The sequence below is a fragment of the Hoplias malabaricus genome, chromosome 7, assembly GCF_029633855.1.
Source record: "Hoplias malabaricus isolate fHopMal1 chromosome 7, fHopMal1.hap1, whole genome shotgun sequence".
Lineage (NCBI taxonomy): Eukaryota > Metazoa > Chordata > Actinopteri > Characiformes > Erythrinidae > Hoplias > Hoplias malabaricus.
The window spans coordinates 35,903,178-35,923,482 of NC_089806.1; the positions used below are offsets into that span (position 1 = coordinate 35,903,178).

Consider the following 20,305-nt stretch of genomic DNA (forward strand, 5'->3'; position numbering starts at 1 on the left):
TAAGGACACCAACGAAAGGTGTTCAAGAGCCTCTGTAACATGGAGGTAAACAGGGTGAGGACACTCACTTCGCCTCACTAGGCTATTGTCATGAATAATGTGGGTTATTTAGCTAGATACTGTCATAACAGTCAGTCATAACGGTGTTTTACGGTGGCGTTGTTCAGCTGTTGTCCACCAGTGACGTCACGGTTGCGTTCAAGAATTTCCGTAGCGAGCTCGGGTTTTTCCGTCAATTTAATAAAATTGTCAGTTTTAAAGCAAAGTAAGCTGCTATTTACATTTTAATTCATACTTATATCTGTCAGTAACTAAAATAATGTGAAATATTCATGGAGGTCCATTAAGTGGTGCTTAGCCTTTAAACATATTGCAATATGGAGAGCATTTTGTGGGTTGGTATTTCTGCATGGTACTCTGTTTTTTTATTTTTTGGAGGTTTTTTTTTTTGAGGGGAGGGCAATAAAGTTCAGCATATTATTTCTGATATTTATTTTTTGAAGTTGATCTAGTAAATAGCACCTGTGACCTGGTGTTGATCTGAGCTTGCTTTGTGCCTGACATGTCACTGATTAGTCACCTCTCACCTGCAACACCCTTTGGTTCATAATGCTCAGTGTTTTAGCTTTTTCATGGCAAATTGCAAGTCTGTGCCCTCCTGGTGTTGACCATATGGCACATCCAGTCTGGTTTCTATAGCAGAGGCCCACGTACTGGTGTATGTTTGTGTTCTTTGTTCTTAGGGGTCTGTGTTTGTGTGAGAGGCTGAAAGAGCTCAAAGAGAGTGCACAAGATTCATGAATGTGTGAAGTGGTCTTTAAATGGAGGATAATGTATGTTATTATACTTATTATTTTAAAAATATCTAATGACAGTATTCAATCACCTTTAGAGCATCCCAGAGCTTAATGACTGACATCATTCGACATATTAGTATGTGGATATTGACACCCACCCACACCGTTAGTGGTTCTGTTGACAGTTTTGCACTTTTTTTGTCCCCCTCCCTATGTCTTTATTTGGCCTGTTTTGCAACATGTTATTCAGTCGGGGAACTGTGAGCCGGCTTAACCTGTTTCTTTTCATAACTTATGCACTGGCTAGGATGGAAGGATGAGGGAGGGGGGAGGGTATGAGAGAGAGCGACCTGGGGGCGCTGTATTTGGTTTGCTTCCTCATTTTGTCTTCATAAATAACTTTGACCTTTAGTTACCTCGCCTGTTTAGTAAAACCCTCTTTTTCACCATATCTCCCACAGACACATATCTTAGCAGAATGGCAGTGGGTGATATTTGCTTTACATTGCTTATAGATTTTAATGAATCACGTCTGAGACATAAACATGGATACTGAAGGAGAGAAGCTGACTATGGCTGTGTTGTTTACCTGGACTATGTACAGTCTTTTTCCTAGAGTCATATAAGCTTAGGGGCGTTCTTCCACAATCAGCATGTTTCGTATCAGTTTTAGGCCATTGTTAACATCTGCCTTGGCCTATTTTTATTTATATTTATATAATTTGCTTTCTTATTTTTGTTTTTTTTCCATGCTTGCATGACAGTCTTTCTTAGAGTAGACTTAGTTCTGGGAAACATGTTGACAAGAAGTTAACGCAGCCTTGTCATTTGACAGCTTATTCCATTTGGACCTTTTTGAGAACCATTTTTAGAATCTTGACATTATTTTTTGCATTCAGCAGGAGAAAAAAATATCAGCAAGACAAAAGGATTTGACATCTGCATGTGAAAAGATACATTATCCCTATTTTAACATTATAAATCCACACACTGCATTCTTAGCCATAAGCACTATTTGGATGGGGTTCGTTTTACGTGGGGAGCTGGGGTAAAGTAATTTTACCAACGGTCTTCAGTCTTGTTTATAGTGGACTCACACTGGATAAGGAATCTTGGTAAAAGGGCAGAGACGGGAGTGGCTACTTAATTCATGTGTTGTTGTCACGGAGCGGATCAAACACAGCAGAGCTACTGGAGTTTTTAGACTGTACCTACTGTACTGAGAACAGCCCTCCCACCAAAAATATGCATCCATTAATAACATTACATTCTAGTCCTTCAAAATATATCATGGGCAAGATGATGGCAACAACTTTATTAATCCTTCACACAGTTATTATAACTGATATTATAAACCATTTAATGGTAACTTAATAAAAGAGAGGCACGTTAATAACACATATGGACACTGCTGTTTTGCCCAAAACCTGCTTAATTCTACCAGAATATTCTCACCACTGAGTGATTCTTTAGGTTGTCTTGTTTATTTGAGTGTAATGCGTTGTTAAGCAGCTGAATCCTCAAACTTCACCACTAAATGTCTCCTCCAGCACGGCAATTCTTGAGAAAACCAGGGAAAAACTACATTACCCCGGGATATGATGGAATATTCAACCAGATGTCAATTCGGACGGGATTAATATAACCTAGGGGTTATTTACTGATTGTTTTACAGTAGGTAATGGACTCTGGAATCTTTTCTGGAACAGGAGCACCCACTGAAATGTTCTAATTAGACAGGATTTACAACTGGGAAACTCTGGTAATTATTTTTATCCAGTAATCACAGGTAAAATGAATCCCGTCTGAAAAGGCCTGTAGTCATTTTTTCATCGATAATGTTTTGCCCATTTTTTTATCTCCTGGTTTCAGCCCATATTCAGTCTCTAGTCACCTATCAATTATATCACTAATTTGAATCAACTCTGTAAACCCATTGGCCTCTTGCATAAGCTTCCTTGGGAAGTGAACACTAATTGCTATGTAACCACATGGATGCCTGATCGGCCGGTATGTTACCTAGTAACAGGAGATAGATGGACCATGCCATTCTGCCTTCTCAGTGTTATTGCAGCCAGTTTTAATGTGTTGCACAAGACACAGCTATGCTTTGAAGCGGGGTCTCAAACCTGAAATCCAGTGAAAGAGTTCACTCCTAACTAAACACTCGCTCCCACTGAAAGAAAAATGAACAGATTAGATATACTGAAAAAAGACCCAGGAGGTATAGGTTATGGGTATCTCTCTCTCTCTCTCTCTCTCTCTCTCTCTCTCTCTCTCACACACACTCTCTCTCATTCTCTGTTCTTCTTTGCTTTGTCCTTCTAAATAATTATTTTTTATTTCGTCTTTTTTCCCTTTTTATTTTTCATTTCTCCCTCTACTTTAAAGTTCTTTCTTTCTTACTCTCTCTCTCTCACTCAGTCTCTCGTGTTGCTTTATGGGTCTGTTATTAATTAACTGCTAAACAAACAGGGTTACAATGGTGACTAGTGAGTATATTTTTAAGGCTTAGTCTGGCCCCTGGGGCTACCCAACGGCTCTCTAGAATGTAGGGCCGATTTCATGGAACAATTTTTCTGAACATTGCCTTTTTTCTTACCTTTAGGGATGCTTTTGGTCACACAAACTAAATGTATACTAAACTATGTTGGAGATCATTTTAACCACTGTTTTGTTTTTTCTCTAAATCAGTCAGTACACTGTGACCGAACCCGACACATAAACTCAGTGTGTAAACAGGAAAGCCTAACCTAAATACTGACTGAAATAAATAGGCGCCATACCATATTTATGTGTATGTGTTCTGGTGCATGTTACAGGGTCATTTAAATTGAAATGTTGTGGCTTTTATTATAGACCATGTACACACTGGCTAGGTGGCTGAATGTTGGTTTGGTGTCATGATATATGACCTGTGTTTGACTAATAAAAAACTTGCAGTGTTTATGTCTTTGTGTGGAAATGGCAGTATGTATTGTTTTCCTGTTCAAAGAGCAAGAGAGAGGTAGAAATATAAACCCAATTTCCTAGAAAGGCTGGGACATTTTTATTAAATGCAATAAAAACTAGAATCTGTGATTTGTTCATTCTCTTGGAGCTTTATTTCACTGACAGTAACACAAAGAAATATTTTCCAATGATTTCACTGAAGAACTCAATTGTATTTTGTAAATATAAATGCAATATGTGCCCATTTTTGTTTGATACATGGCTACAGCTCAGCTCAGCTGGATGCTGTTGTTTGATTCTTCTCTTCGTGGTGAGCCATAGGAGACAGCTCTGGAGTGCAAGCAGTCCAGTCAAGCACAGACGTTCTTTGTCTACAAAGCCATGTTGTTGTAGCACCTACAGAATGAGGCCTGGCCTTGTTTGACTGAAATAACCATGGACTTCCTAGAGGAAAACAATGGCAGCATATGTCTCTCTAAATTCCCAGTGTTTGCTTCCACATCAATGGAAGCTCCTCACATGCAAGTCACCAATGCCATGGTCATTGATACAACCCTATATCACAAGAGATGTTGGCTTTTGCAGCTATTGCTGATAATAGTCTGTATGATCACTTTTGTCATTAGTGTGGAAAACAATGTTCATTTTTCATGAGAACAACCTTAAACATGGACTCCTTTTACCACAGCACACTTTTACTGTCTTTTGGACCATATGAAATGAGCCTGGGCCCAGAGAACTCATTAGGGGTTCCACATTAAGTCATGTGTGTTTTTCTCCCTCTGCTTAGCTGAGTTTCAGGTTGCATCTTCTAATGTATTTTCTATAAACATTTCAGGTTTGTTTGGCCCCTGTCCCAAATTTCTTTGGATTTTGTTGCCGGCATCAAGTTCTAAATTTATCTATATTTATAAAACAGTTGGCCAGTGACAACTTGATAAATCTTTTCCTTGTACTTTTGTCAGTTAAATAATGTTTTAAGAGGATTAAAAAATATCACAGACTCTTCTTTTTATAGCATCTTACAATTTTTCCCCACTTATCTTGAAATGGGGTATTCATCTGGGGTCACTGGTCTTTGTGCCTTTGTGAATGTCCTACTCTTGCCTTTATGAACTATAGATTTTTAAGGTACTTGTGGGAGCAAAAAGTAGGAGCAGGGTCTTTTTGCACTGAACACATACAGCAATTTTATAAACAATTATATATTACAGGGCTGCCTTTTGACAGCCATGGCACCGGGCCCAGATATTGGTGCTCGGTCTTGCCCAGGCCAGTTTTAAAACAGATTAAGGAAAGAGACATACAAAGACCATTTAATGTAAGTACTGGTATCATATAATTAAATTAAACCCATATTTCTGTGATTAAGCTAATATGCAGAGTTCTCCTTTTCCAATAATATATTTTTGCACTAGAATTACAGTTACATTATTCATTCATTCATTCCTTCATGGTCTGCAACCGTTTGTCCAGTTCAGGTTCACGGTGGGTCTGGAACCTACCCAGAATCATTGGGCGCAAGGCAGGAACACACACTGGAGGGGGTGCCAGTCCTTCAGTTACATTGTTGTATATAGCAAATATTTTAAATATATTAAATATAACAAATTTACTCAACAAATTATTGATGCTCTCCACTAGTTAATACTGTATGTTGAAGTAGTAGAAGGCATCTTGCAACCTGAGAATTTAGGTACAGTGGCAGAAACCCCACAAGCTAAGCTTGAAATTTCAGCTTCATGTGGTTTGTGGCTGGTTTGTAATGTTTTAATTGTTTTGTTTAACTGTTGTCTTCTGCTCAAAGAGTTTTTGACAGAAAAAAATAATGAATATCCCTCGGTCTTCCCCTTGCTCATATGAATTCATTCATTTACAATAACCACTCGATCCTGATCAGGGTTTCCATGGATCTGGAGCCTACCTGGAACCGTTGGCCCAAGGCAGGGACACACCTTAGACAGCCAGTTCATCAGAGGGCATTACACACTAAGCAGGTGCCTCACCCTCTCACACATTTGGACAATTACACACAGCCAATCAACCAACCAACATGTTTTTGGATTGTGACAGAAAGCCAGAGCACCCGGGGAGAGACTGGGAAAATAGTATTTCAGTTAAGTTTAATTTGTTTACAAAGCTCATATTACAATTGGCTTTGTCACAAAGTAGCATTCTCCCTCTAAGTATTAGGATGATATATAGAGAGGAATCAAGACTGAAAAGGGGCCACATCCAAATTGGAAGATGCAAATAGTAGCTCCATGCTAGGTGAACAGGAACCCCCAAATCATGAGGCTTGTTCTGGGAGGTTGGCAGTGTTTAAAAGTTCTATATTTACAGTCAGAGCTGGTTGGATGTGAGACAGAATGTGACACTCCAGCACCCTAAATCAGACAAGATAGACAGTTGTCCAGCTTGGCATAAAAAAGCATACAGAGTGTTAGTTCTGATTTTGATTCTGGGTGACTGGTGACAATAAGACAAAGTGTGAGTTGTAGCTTTATTAGTTGGAACAGGTTGGAAAAACATAACTTAAAAAGGAAGCACAGAAATTAGAGCTCCCGGAGATATCAGAGATTCACAATTATAAACCCAAGTGAACACGAGAGCATCAGAACCAAATCACAGGCATTGACTTGTATGTCTTTTGCTCTAACAAGCACTCTGACAGGTCAGAGGGCTGTTTGTAAGGTTGGCTAAACATTTAGCTTAACAGTTTCTCAAAAAAACGTTCCCTCACTGTTTAGCCTTTTAAAACCTGGGCTTATAATTTGTTTATTAATACTGAGACTTTTACTCAGTAAAGACCCAATCTAAATTTGAATTTTCTTTCTAATTACGTTAATCTTCCTCCTCACTGACCCAGTGTATATGTACAGATTACGTCTTATGAATATCTTCACAGAGAATAATAAATATCTGCTGTATTTCACCAGTATTGCTCTCGTCTCAATATAGACTCAGTGTAGAATTGTCAGACTTATGTAGAATCAGTGGACTTATGTAAGCTTTAGCCGGACCTGTCACAAGGCTAACATAGCTCCCCCCCTCGTTGAATCTGAGCACTCTTGCGCTTGAGCCCTGTCATATCCAGCCTTACAGTAAATAAATCCAGGACTCATTCTGAGCCTCACACTGAGTAAAACCAGCGCTCATTCCGAGCCTCACAATGTGTAAACCCAGCGCTCATTCCGAGCCTCACACTGAGTAAACCCAGCGCTCATTCCGAGCCTCACACTGAGTAAAACCCGTGCTCACTCCTAGCCTCAAACTGTGTAAACCCAGCACTCATTCCTAACTTCACACTGAGTAAACCCAGCAATCAGTCCAGTTGTCCCTGTATGTGTGGTCATGTTGTGTATCTATAAATGGGCTGGTAACTCAGTTACAGACAACAGAACCTCAGTAAACCCTAAGGATCTGTAAAATAACAGCTGCACTTTACAGTAAGAAACTAAAGAACACAGCTTCTCTGTCTCAAGGCTGTATGCATTGCCATGGTAATTTAAAATTTTGTTCGTCATTGTTGTCAGTTAGGCATGTTCATTCTAATATTAAGACCATGCCTACACCCTTCTCAGAGAGGTCTGATGAGTGCATATTTGAGGAGCATTTTATCATTTTTCTGCTTTGTGTTTTCTATTTAAATTTTGATGAACCCTTCACATAGCAGCCAAGTTTAGTATTATTCAGAAAAATTCAATATATCAATACGTTTTCCCAGGGGCTTTAAAAATTAAGAGAAGTTAAGTTGGACCTTGTGGGACTTTATCCCAAGCTGGGATATGTAGCCTCTGATCAAATAGGTTAGCTTTACCTTCCCTTCAGATCAAGCAAAACATGTTTGTTTCCTGTCCGCCTGACAGCTCAGCTTGTTGATCATCCTCTAGGCCGTTCTGTAGCTCATGATTAGCACAACCCATTCGAGATTTGAAAGATGATGACTCACTCAGTCTGGTTTGATGGCTTCTTTCCAGCCTCTATAAAGTCAGTTCACTGACACAAGTGAGCCCCTGACCTGTCTGATCCGAGGATAGCTTGGCGGAAAGGGACAAGAGTCCACACGGATTTATAATCCTCTTACAATATTATCATTTATTGGCACAGTAACTCACTTAGGTCATCTAAGAGATGTAATTATGACTGTGTTGCTGATTGACAGAGGGAGCAAGAGAGTGAGAGACAGTTGCTCTTCCAGTTTCTTATCAAGAGGGACAGTATTAAGAAGAGCAATTAGTGTGGTTTAGTCTTTTGAGCTTGTGCCAGGGTGCCAAGTTGCAGAGCTCAGCAAGTTCTGCGGTTTACAGGTTGTGGTATCTAGAGCAACTGTAAGCGCAAGAGTACGCCAAACTGATAAGCTTGGGCTAAAGGGCCATTTAATGACGTATTGAATATAACCCTGTCATCATGATGGTTCTTTAACTTTCAGTTGTTTCATGGTCATTTGGTCATTGTACACCCAGTCTGACCCTTAACTTTGGCTGGGAAACTGTTTAAACTGATTAAATAAAACACCCTTTTCACACCGGACTGCAGTGATAAGTTCAAATCCCGTTATGGTTTTCAACAAAGAAAGTTGAACTTTTTACGGTACCAGGGAGTTGTGCCAGTTCTTAAAAGATCACATGTTAAACTTATTTTTTATCACCGTGGCAGTGTTTAGTTTGTTGGTGTTCATATTTTGAATAATGAAGGTAGCAGAGAAAGGCATTTGGTTTTTCCTTGAATAATAGACGCGATATTGTGTGTGTGCGCACTGTGCGACCCATGTATTGCAACAGCTGCAAGTTCTCCCTTTTAAAATAACATCCACGGGAACTTTTGGCTTCCTCACATGCAGAGAGTTGTGTAGGCCTCCGCCTATTCCACTGGCATTCAGCAACTGTGTGTGGCTAACAGGCTTTTGTGCTGGAAATAGAGTGATAAAGTCTCAGTTCTCCAGAAACAAATTGCTCACATACTTCCATACTCTTTGGGAGAATAGGAATCAAGGATTTTGAAAACGATTTATATTTTAGAGATGTGCTAGGTCTTGGAAAGCAGAAGTAATCATGCTTTTTTGAACTTCAGGTTTTTGCACATCATTGCTTGGCTTTCATTTTTTATGCTAAAGTATAATATTATGCGTTGTCTCCTCAAAAATATTTATAAACTGTTATAACTGTTGTCTGGGAATGAAATAAAAATGGTATATTTCTGCTGCAGTGTGTTTAATGTTAAATAAAATATTAAAGAATACAGGTTTGCCAATGGAATACATATTTGCACAGTTCATATACATCCATAAAAATGGTTTGTAGACGGCATACATTTTTAAAAACGAGCTCTTCCTCAACATTGATAATTCTCCACTAAAACGGAATATGTATTGGGTACACAAATTATGTTTGGAAATTCCGAAATGAGGAAGCTAAAACCCTTTTACTGATGACATGACAACAGGGATTATAAAATACAGTGTTTTGTTTATAACACAAGAGTTAAGCCAAGTAATTTCATCAGTATATGAGCATGAGATATTCCGGCACCACTGTTTTTAGTTTTAGTTTAGTTTTATTCTTAGCTTAGTTGAGAACCTTAAAGTATATAGATGCAGTTTGTTAGGTTCAGGAGCTCTTTTAACTATTTGTGGATGTGTTATTTGAGTTAACGTGCTCTATAGTCTTGGGAGGCCTAGGGAGTGCCGTTTCCTCTGTGTGTGTATGCATGTGTGTGTGGGTATGTGTTTCTGTGTTTCTAGTGGACCGCACCTCTCAGGAAGACAGATGCAAAGCTGGTCTACTCCAATCAGGCCTGATTCTCAGAAGTCAGGATCGGTAGTCAGGCAGAGGTTTAAGCAGAGGGAAATGAGGAGAGGAGGGGAAGAGTGTGAGGTTGGAAGGAAAGAAGACTGGACAGCAGCGCTACAGATATTACCTGAAGAGAAAGGTTCTAAGACTAGGGGAGAGGAAAAAGTAGATCTGTTAGAAATGGCCACAGAGACAGGGTTAGGAACAAAGGTCAGTTAGTATCAATTAGCATTAATGACTGAATTTCTGGCCCCAACTTGGCCATTTTGACAATGAATATAGCCAGAATTCCAAGAAAACCATAAGAAATATTAAACTCTAAGAGATGGTAGATGCACAGGGTATTCCGAAAATTATCAAAGCAATTGTTGACATTGCCAGGACATGTCTGGCGTCTCACCAGTTATCTCTGAGCAGTTGACATAAGTCTAAAATCAAACCTTGCTCAGATCTGTTGCAACACTTCCAGATGTTAAGCAGTGTCAAACTGACTGGCTTACGTTTATATTTTTGATAATAAATATATTCATTCATTCATCGTCTGTAACCTTCACAAGTCCTTCACAAGGTGACACACACTCAAACATTCACTCACACACTGAGACACTTTTGAGTCGCCAATCCACCGACCATGGGTTTTGAACCAAGGGAGGAAATCGGAGCAGCAGGAGCCTCCTCACAGACAGTGGGGAGGGTTTTTTAATGTTTTTGATGGGTTTTGGGATTTATTTATTTATTTAATTTTTACTGTAGTTTGTAGAGTCTACAGTGTAAATATAGATATATATATGCTATACAGAACAACCACTGGGTGGCATGGGGGAACAACTGGTAGTGTCACTTCTCCAGACTCCTCCAAGTCCTAGGTTCAATATTTGCTTGGACCACTCTCTGTTTGTGCATGGGTTTCTTTCAGGTGCTTAGGGTTGTATTGTTCCACAATCTTAAACCATGTGTTTGTAGGTCAACTGGCTGTGCAAAAATGTCCAGTGGTTTGAGTGATTAGGTGAGCCTTGAGATGGACTGGCACACCGTCCAGGATGTGTTTAGGGAGCTACTAAATCCATATTCAGGATTTTGTGGTTATGGAATTTGAATGAATGAATGGAAACAACCAAGAGTTGAACTTAAAAAGGCAGCTTCTCTGTTTTTAATGATGAATGTATATGTGGTACAATAGTGGTCAAACTAATTACCTGGGTACTACTTTTTCTTAGGTCCTTCATGTAACTCTCTAACACATTACCAAATATTAAGCCAAAACCATAAATAAAAGCTGTTGTAAAACAATGTATCGGAACACCAACCCCATGTTGGATATCTGTGTCCTATTACAATTCCTTTAAAATGCACTCAGTTTGTTTACAGAGATTTTTGAAATTGGTTGTATTCCGTTTTAAACGTTTAAGACTCTTATTCAAGTCTCTGCTTTAAACAGATCCTACGCTCAAGAGGCCTCATTGCTGGGTTTAGTTTAAACAATGGCTAAATGATGTTCTTCCCCCTGATTTGATGAGCTCTAATGGATTCCTGCAATGCACGTTTTCCAGTCTGAACAGTTGGTGTAATTGTTTTCATTCATGAACATGACATTTAAAAGCCCTTTTTTCTGCACGGAGTGTGTTTTCTCTCTCTCTCTCTCTCTCTCTCTCTCTCTGTGTGTTTGTATGATAGAAAAGGGCCAGAAACAATGGAATAAGGGTGGAGGACCACCGAATGAATTGGCAAGTTCTAACACTTTGAACTTATGAGAGAGAGAGAGGAAGAAATGAATGAGAGAAAAAGAGGGGAAAAGGTTCCAAATGCACTGACAACCTATGAATGTATGGTATTGAATTACCCTTTCCTTTCCCCCCCTCTGTTGTACTCACTTTGAAGAGAACCCTGTCTCTCCAAAGAATAACAAGTTTGGGGCCCAGTGGAGTGAGCAATATGCAATACAGTGAAACAATAAGTTGAGTACAGTTGACGTGGGCGACTGGAAGGACATTTCTCTCTTCCTCTTTTTTATTCTGGGGATAGTCACGCCACAGAGTCTAAAGTTCACTGCTGCTTTTAGTCCAACTCTAAGCATTCTTTCGGTGCACAAAAGCCCTTGAATAAGCAGCAGGCACGTTTGCTCATAAAAACATATCAATCCTCCGTAGAGACTGTGACTAGGCCTAAGCATACAACTTCATATTTGAGTTCGGACTCTTTTTTCCTGCTGTTTGAGGAACTAGAGTGGGGGGAGTGAGACGCAGAAAAAAGATTGGACCCTGAAATTGTTATTCTGGCTTGTGATTGGCTGACTCCTGTTGCTAGGCTTATGTCATTGTGGCTTTTCTATTTTTTTTCCCTCTCTGTCTTCCCCCCTGCTCTGCGATAGGTCAGGTTGGAACTGGTTGAGAGGAGGGCTGCATCAGACAACTTCTTTTTCTTTCTGCCACTTGTTGAACATCCGACAGCCTGTGGTTTTAGCGTAGCTGCTCGTTCAGCATGTGAAAGAAAACAGAGCCGAGAGCCGCATTCACACGGAGATCCACCTCTGCAAACACACATTCGTTCTTGCTCTGAGACCTCTAAAACCAGTGCAGAGGCCCACGTTTTGGTCTCCTTTAACTAGGCTATGCTTGGCCTGGATATGCTTAGTGCACATTTGTAACCTATGCACGTCTAAAGTTACAATAAATAAGTATAACTTTATATAAAGGTATGCACTGTATAAGTATTACTAGTGTAACACAATTCATACTAATAAACAATTGTCATTTCTTTAGCCTTCTAGCGAAATGTGGTGGAATGAAATGATTATTAAAATGTTTAATAGGTTAAAGGACAGGATGTGTGTAGAGGTTGAGTAAATGAATCGTGGGTCATTCTCAGTGTATGCTCAGGTCTTCACACTGTGAAATTGATGCAATCACTGAAAACACTGAGCTTTATATTCAAGTTTAGCCTGTTTTTCTGTTCAATGCTTTTTCCATTTGCATTTAGAAGAGAAAGGTGCTATCAGGTCCACAAGCTGTAAGCCAATCATCTAAGCCATATTGTTGCTCTCATGCCTAACTTAGCTTAATGTTGTGATATGTATCGTGAGTACAGTAAAGCCTAAAGTTTGTTCACAGACAATCGTTTTGGCCGAGCTCTTTTTTTTTTAATTTTAATAAAGAGAAAGGGTTGGCCTGGAGGGCGGGGGTGGGAGGAGGTAGGCAAACGCTGACCAGTCTCTTCTGCGGGTTTGCTGAGCCATAGGGCTCAGTGGGGCTCGCCCATCACCCCTCAGAGAGTGCTGACTCTGGCTCTGGTCTGTTTACACCCCCCTTTACCCTATGAACGGGATGGGGGGAGTCCGTGCACACAATGAACATGCTGAATAGCTACTCTCCATCGCCCAGGTCCTGCCAGACTGACGTTCATGGACAGTGTGCACTGCCATCATCTCAACCTCACGCCACTCATAGTGCCATTTAGTCTCTTTGTTCGATTTCAGTGCTCTCTTCTCTATTTTCTGCTGCTGTGGTAGGCTCTTACAAGAGTTGGGCAAATCACAGCATAGGGCTGTCAGATCTTGATGGTTGTAATAGACGACATCCTAATAGACGACATTGTCACTGTTGGACTCTTTTTGCTACAGAAGTGAAGACAGATTGGAAGTTTGAATTTGAATAACTGCAAAAATATTTCCAATTATTTGTGTTTCTGTGACTACATTAAAAAAAACTGTCACAAAATGGGCTCAGATAAACATGAGGAGAAAGTCCGATTTCTGAGGGAGATGATAGAACAATGGTTAAATGCATGTATTCAAGGAATAAAATAGCCCACTGTGTGGCAAATTCTTTCCAGAAAAGTATCAATCAATGCTCCTAAAGAATCAATCATCTTATCTCAGGGTGGCCCACTGCTTTGGTGTGTTACAAAGCGGAAGGCAAGGATTGATCTTGGGTTGTTTTTCTGTTGTGCTGCAAGTATGCTGTTATGTTGCTCAGCACTGTTCTGCCCCCCCCACAAAAAAGCCCCCTCCCCCGACCTCAAGTTTACTGCTTTAAAAGCTAACAGTACTTTCTTCATTGACCTGGTGTAGACTCAGCAGAAACACAAGTCTGTTGAATGTTTGATCAGACTTTAGTGTCTGAAGATGAAGCAGGGTTTTTTACAAATGACCTCAGATAAGAAGAGGAGTACTATCAGAGGCACAGAGACGTGTATTAGATCTTTGTGTTTGCTTAAGGGGCGACAACACTTAGTCATATGCAAAAGTTTGGGCACCCTTAGCCAGATTACATGTTTTGTTGTCTTTGTTGATGTTCCAAATGTATTAGTACACCTCCTCTGCAAAGAACACACTGATGCACATTTTAATGCACAACTACTGTTTGCTGAATTGAATTAATTCAACAAAATAAAATATAAAGTGTGCCATGAAACTTCCACGGGACAATTATTGCTGTTTTCCCCCAAATATCTTAGAAACAGGTCTAAAAAAATGGCACATTAAGTTTCAGTTTCTTAAACAATTTATCTAGTGATGTTTTTGCAAATGTCTGTAATAAAGGGATCTAATATTTTAATCTCGTGTGAACAAAAATGGAAAATATGGAGATGTTAATGTTATCAGACTCATACTTCTGCTCACGTTTCTATCCATTAGCTGGCTCAGGCACCTCCTAAAAGCCCGCCCCCTTCGGCCTGTGATTGGTCGAGCGCTGGTTGTTTTTTAAAGGCGATTGGCTGAGAGGGTTGTCAGTATCAGACGAGCGTCTTATTTACCGCTAGAGGGCCGGTTAACAGGGGCCATTCCGCTCCGGAGCTCCAGCAGCTGACAAAGCGCAGAGACTCGATGCCTCAAGGAACAAAAAAGACGGAGCTAAAAAGACTACACAGTTTTTAGATTTTTATTTTTCCCCGAAAAGCGAAGAAACGGAGAATACCAGGAAACAACGAACACAAGATGAGGCACGCGTCAGCAGATAACAACACAGTGAAAAACACTTCTCTGGCAGTGACAGACTTGTTTAAAATTTGCACAAACTGCGAGCGGCTTAGTAAAAAGGTAAGGACCACTGAATATATAAGCGACTGTCGACGTTTCTTCTCAGGTCCTTTTCTGTTGTAGCTGTTTCATTGACTCAGGCTGTCATTCAAGTTGAAGCTCATCGGGCTCTGGCTGTTTGCAGCGGCTCTGCAGATTTTCTTTGTGTTGCCTTGTTTATGCGTTCGCAGCTTGTTTTTCTCACTCTCTATCACCCTCCGGCTTTTAGCACCAGGACTTTGCTTGTGGGTTGAGAACCTCTATATTATGACGGTGTTGGTAGTTATTCTGTGTACGTTTTAAGATATAGGCTTTACAATATCCAGCTTAGAGGAAAAAAAGGTGGACTGCAGTGGTAGGTGGTTCATTCAACGCAGAGAAAAAACAACCAAAGCCAGATACAAGTTCAAATTACCAGGTGCAGTTTTATTCAGAATGGTGAAGGCTGTTTGTCTTGGTGAACTGCATAATTTCCACAGCTTTTATGACGTTTTACTCAGTCTTTGTTTGCTGCTGTGCAGACAGGGTAGAAAGACCCCTCTAGGCTCTCGGAGGTGGATTTTCATTCACCCTCTTTGTGATCTTTGACAAGTTATTTTTCTCCTAATGTTCAGTGTCTCAGTGTTGCAACAGATTAACAACGCGTTTTTCATTTTGGGCAGAATCTACTTTTTCTTCTCCAGAGACTGCACTTTGGAGGTGGAGACCTATTTAATGTGAGGAAGGATATGCAGTTTTTAGGGTTCTGGGCATGCTGCCAGACGCACTTGGCTATACTTTTCGTATTAAACCTCGTTTTGCGATTCCTCAAAGTCTTGTTCGATAATTTGTGGCTGTGATTTCATCGTACTTAACAGGATTTGATTCTTTCGCAGGACATTGGAGTGCGAATCCCCAGACCACTGGGAAACGGACCAAGTAGATTCATCCCGGAGAAAGAGGTTAGCCTAAGTACACACACATCTTGTTTGCTTTAACAGTTTTCTTGTTCTGCTGCAAGAGTGAAAGTAATTAATCGAATGCCCTTACCAAAAAGTCCCAGCCATGTCACAGAGTGAAGCTCAGAGTCCAACCTTGTTTTTTTTTTCTTATTTCAGATCCTTCAAATCAGCAAAGTGGATGCCAGAACGCAGTCCATATTTCAGGAGGCCTTCTCTCTTGGTCACCTTGATAACATTTCCCTGGTGATGGGGTTCCACCCTCAGTATCTGGAGTGTTTCCTGAGGACGCAGCATTACCTGCTTCAGATGGACGGGCCTCTGTCCCTGCACTATAGGCATTATATTGGAATAATGGTAAGGCACACAGTAGCCATGGTATTATCAAAACCAGAGCAATGACTTTATGTTCCTGAGCCTTTGTGATTAAAGTCAAGCTATTGCAGCAGAATCTCTTACTCCTTCACTTGTTTTTCTGTTTTAGGCAGCTGCCAGGCATCAGTGTTCCTACTTGGTCAACCTGCACGTGAACGATTTCCTGCAGGTTGGGGGTGATCCTAAATGGCTAAATGGTCTTGATGGAGCCCCCCGGAAGCTACAGGCACTGGGGGAACTTAACAAAGTCTTGGCGCACAGGCCGTGGCTGCTCACCAAAACGCACATTGAGGTATGACATCACACGCCGTCTGAATCACAACTTCTCTCCCAGCAGTACTTTATATAACGGCAGTGACCACTGAGACATTTTTAAAAGAGATGTAAATATGATTTGTGGTTTTGGTTCAGGAACAAAGCTCATTTATTGTGTAACAGTCGGGTAGTAATTACTACTTTATGATGCAAGATCTGTTGGGTTACATTTGTGAAACTAGTGTGTAATTAATGTCGTGTTCAATTGACAGAGTCTACTGAAGGCAGAGGAGCACAGCTGGTCTTTGGCGGAGCTTATCCATGCTGTAGTGCTTCTAACACACTACCACTCTCTGGCATCATTCACCTTTGGCTGTGGGATCACTCCAGACATTCACACTGAGGGAGGACACACTTTCAGACCCCCCTCACTCAGCGGCTACTGCGTGTGTGACATTGCCAATGGCAACGGCGCTGTGGAGGAGATGCTGGGAAACAACCAGGTGAGCGAAAGTGATCTCTCACACTGTTATACAACAGTGTAGCAGCCATTTTGCTGATAGAAGCAGAGTACACAAGTGCTAGACTAGTGTAAGTCTTTATTAGCCTGTGAGCCAATTAAAAGCATTGAAATCTTGGTGTGTTCTCATGTTCCCAGATGACTGAAGTGTCAGGGGAAGTTGAAGTGCTGATGGAGAGAATGAAGCAGCTCCAGGAATGTCGTGATGAAGAGGAGGCCAGTCAAGAGGAAATGGCCACACGCTTTGAGCGAGAGAAGACTGAGAGCATGCTAGTGTCCACAGCTGGTAAGAGCCATTTACACATATAGTGTCCTACAGATGTCTGTTACTGTTAAAGCCTATGGAGGGTGCTTCTCACTGCAGAAAATAAATGTCTTTGTTCTTACGTGTGTCACCCACAGAGGATGAGGAGTGCGTTCCATCCAGAGACGTGTCACGGCATTTCGAGGACCCCAGCTACGGCTATCAAGATTTCTCCAGGAGAGGAGAGCATGTGCCTACCTTCAGAGTCCAGGTGAGCGAGGAGAGACTAAATGAAGCCCAGCAGTGGCTTCTTTCAATCAGGTTTCATTAGTGAAATGAGATGGAAAAATGGGCTGATCGAAATGTTGTATGCCGTTGTCAGGACTACAGTTGGGAGGACCACGGCTTCTCCCTGGTGAACCGTCTGTATCCAGACGTAGGCCAGCTGCTTGATGAGAAGTTCCAGATTGTATATAACCTGACCTACAACACCATGGCCACGCACCAGGGTGTGGACACCTCAATGCTCCGTCGAGCCATCTGGAACTACATTCACTGCATGTTTGGCATCAGGTTGGTTCTCCAGTCACTCTGGCGACTTCTTTTTATGCTTAGAATCTCTTTTAGGTGTAAGCTCATGTATATGTGTTTTTCTCTGACTTTGACAGGTATGATGATTACGATTACGGAGAGATCAATGAGTTGTTGGATCGCAACTTTAAAGTCTACATTAAGACTATGGTGTGTAGTCCAGAGAAGACAACCAAGAGGATGTACGAGAGTTTCTGGAGGCAGTTCCAGCACTCTGAGAAGGTGAGTGGAAAATACATGTGATTACAAAAAAACTACACACTAAACAGTTTGACTTTTTTTTTCTTTGAAAGCTCTGTTTTTAATGCCTTTCCTTTTCTGCTCTCTTCATAGGTCCATGTTAATTTGCTTCTTATGGAAGCGCGTATGCAGGCAGAATTGCTCTATGCTCTGAGAGCTATCACTCGCTACATGACATGAAGTGCTATTATTGTTTGTTCTTATATTTTTTACTGTCGTTGTTGCTTTCGTGGGACAATTGAATAAAAGTAAAAACAACAAAAAAAGAGGAAAAAACAAAAGGAATGTGAAGTGGCCGAACGTAGAGGATGATGAGGATCATCTTCGTGGCAGATGCTGGAAGAGAGGAAGGAAAAAACACGAGAAGTCATCTGAATGCACTTGCTGACTGAAATGTGTGGTTGCTCGGCCTGCGGTGCCAAAGCCTACCACGCGGGGGCGTGTCGGCTCATTCTCCCCGCATTGGGACAGCCTGAGACGGCAAGCATAGCGAGGCCAGCCCTCCTCCTAGTGTTTCAATTGCATCTGCATTAAGATGCTACTCAATTGTATCTTCTTTTTTTGTGAGATGAAAGAAAAAAAATCGACACAACTCCAGTATCAGTGCAGACATACTGCACGAACATGCCTATTTACTATTATTGTTTTTGTTTTCATATCATTTTTTTTGTAGTGCAGGAGACTGGAGAGAAGAGCATTATCAAAGCTGCATAATCATGTGCCTAGTCATGAACAGCACTGGAAATGAATGGATAGGTGCTGTCTGTTAATGCTGCTTTTCTCAACTGAGAGGCCCAGGCCTCCAAACACCCAAACCATTACCCATTTTATAAGCTAAACCTGAGGACGTTTGTGATAGAGAGGATGTGACAGTGAAATGTAAAGTGTATATGTATAAGTGTGCGTGCACACACTGGGAGAAAGAGAGAGAGAGAGAGAGATTCAAAAGAAACAGCTGTCTGAGCCCTTTGTTTTGGTTTACTGTAAGTCACCACTCTGTCTCTGCAACGTGTTTTAGAAATGATATACATAATTATATATATAAAACAAACCTTATCTTAGCCTTTTTTGTTGGTATTTCAGGCATAAAAAATATCAAGGCACTTTTCTGAAATATCAAGATATGCTTCAGCTGTAATGTAGCCATTTTTGGGTTTAGTGACCATTTCTTAAAATTCACGTCTCGTCTGAGTGACAAATGGGCAATTTAAAGGAAATACAGAAAATAAGTCTTCCTTTGTGATGTGCTTCCTGTTGCTCTGGACCCTGCCCCCAACCCCTCACCTGTCTTCCCTTACCGCATGGTCATCCTAACACCTGAAAACTATTGTTTAGTTATTTTTGGAGTTGTCAGTATATTGAAATACCTCCTGTTATGTATCTCTTTAGGTATCTTAAGTGCTCTTTGGTGAGCAAAACTTTCTTAGGGTTTCCCTGGAGCAGGATTTGTTCTGCATTGATGCAGATGCCAGGATCCCCTTAAAAGACTGTGCAGTCGACACATGGACAGTGCTTGTACTTGTTTTCAGAACTTTAACCAGTATAACTAAGCAGCTTTTTTTGTTGAGTGTGTGTGTGTGTGTGTGCGTGCGCGTGTGTTTAAAGCAGGATAGATTCTCTGCTGTCTTCTATTTTTGTTTACTAAAACCAATCATGTACTGCATTCTGATGGTGGCTGGAACAGTCGGGTGTAGAGTGATAAATTGGAGGAAAGAAGGAGAGAAGGATGGTACTTTTCCTTTTGGAAGTGGATGTTAAGCAATGAGTTTTTTTTATCTTCTGAGACTGATGTCAGTTAATGGCATTTTTATAACGTTCAACAAACAAAAACATAATAAATAATAAAGACCCATGTTATTAGCCAATGTGTTTCATTTGTATTTCAACAGGTTTTTTTTCTCACATTAAAAACAATCACATTCGGTATCGGTGTGCAGACACTGAAATAAACATGTCTTAAAAATGTTTGTCATCACAAGTCTTTGAACAATCTAAACGTCTACATATAATTGTTAAAAATAGCCCTTAACTCATTATGCTGAGAAATGATGAAATGTGTGTTTACTTTATTTCACTCCTGTAGGTGTCCTACCATCAAATGTACTAATTATCACTATTAATCATAGGGCTCGCAAATGTTACGGCATATCGTTGTCCACATAATCAACAGAACTGTGAATATGGGCTACATAAGGATGTGCTCATGCAGAAATTGATCTTTCCACCTGTAAACAGAATCAAAGTACATCACCGTGTTAAACTGGAACGTTTCCCACTGCACTGCTGCAGGAGAGTCCAGTTGAAAAAAAAAAACTGTCTGCAAGCCATTTCACAACAGTCCGATATTAACATTTTGGATTGGGATATGGTCTTGGTCCATCATTTGTCCTGTGAATTAGAATATTTTCAGCAAAAGAGATTGCAGAGCAGGGGTTTAGCATTGTGAAGATTACTGTAAAGATGGTAGTAGTAAAGTGTTATTGTTAGCATTAAAGGGTTGTGGGTGGAAGACGCCAGTGCCATTTTGTACGAGTTTGATGTAACTGTAACTTCATGAGATTATATCTCTGTTCTGTGTTCTTTCTGG

The 20,305-nt window shown here is 40.6% G+C and overlaps 1 protein-coding gene across 2 annotated transcripts in view; it reads left to right on the top strand.

Annotated features, from left to right (window-relative positions):
* Positions 1-20,304, top strand: part of sesn1 (sestrin 1) — a 59,471-nt gene extending 39,167 nt beyond the window's left edge. The window contains exons 1-10 of one of the 2 annotated variants that reach the window (XM_066676160.1): positions 14,334-14,576; positions 15,431-15,496; positions 15,653-15,850; positions 15,978-16,160; positions 16,396-16,626; positions 16,782-16,929; positions 17,046-17,158; positions 17,270-17,460; positions 17,556-17,700; positions 17,812-20,299. In XM_066676160.1, the coding sequence (XP_066532257.1) occupies positions 14,475-14,576; positions 15,431-15,496; positions 15,653-15,850; positions 15,978-16,160; positions 16,396-16,626; positions 16,782-16,929; positions 17,046-17,158; positions 17,270-17,460; positions 17,556-17,700; positions 17,812-17,898 (1,464 nt within the window). In that variant the 5' untranslated portion in view covers positions 14,334-14,474 and the 3' untranslated portion in view covers positions 17,899-20,299. Of the gene's footprint in view, positions 1-14,333; positions 14,577-15,430; positions 15,497-15,652; positions 15,851-15,977; positions 16,161-16,395; positions 16,627-16,781; positions 16,930-17,045; positions 17,159-17,269; positions 17,461-17,555; positions 17,701-17,811 lie in introns of those variants that run through there. The other variant, XM_066676159.1, reaches the window with a different exon arrangement.
* Position 20,305: the final 1 nt, after the last annotated feature.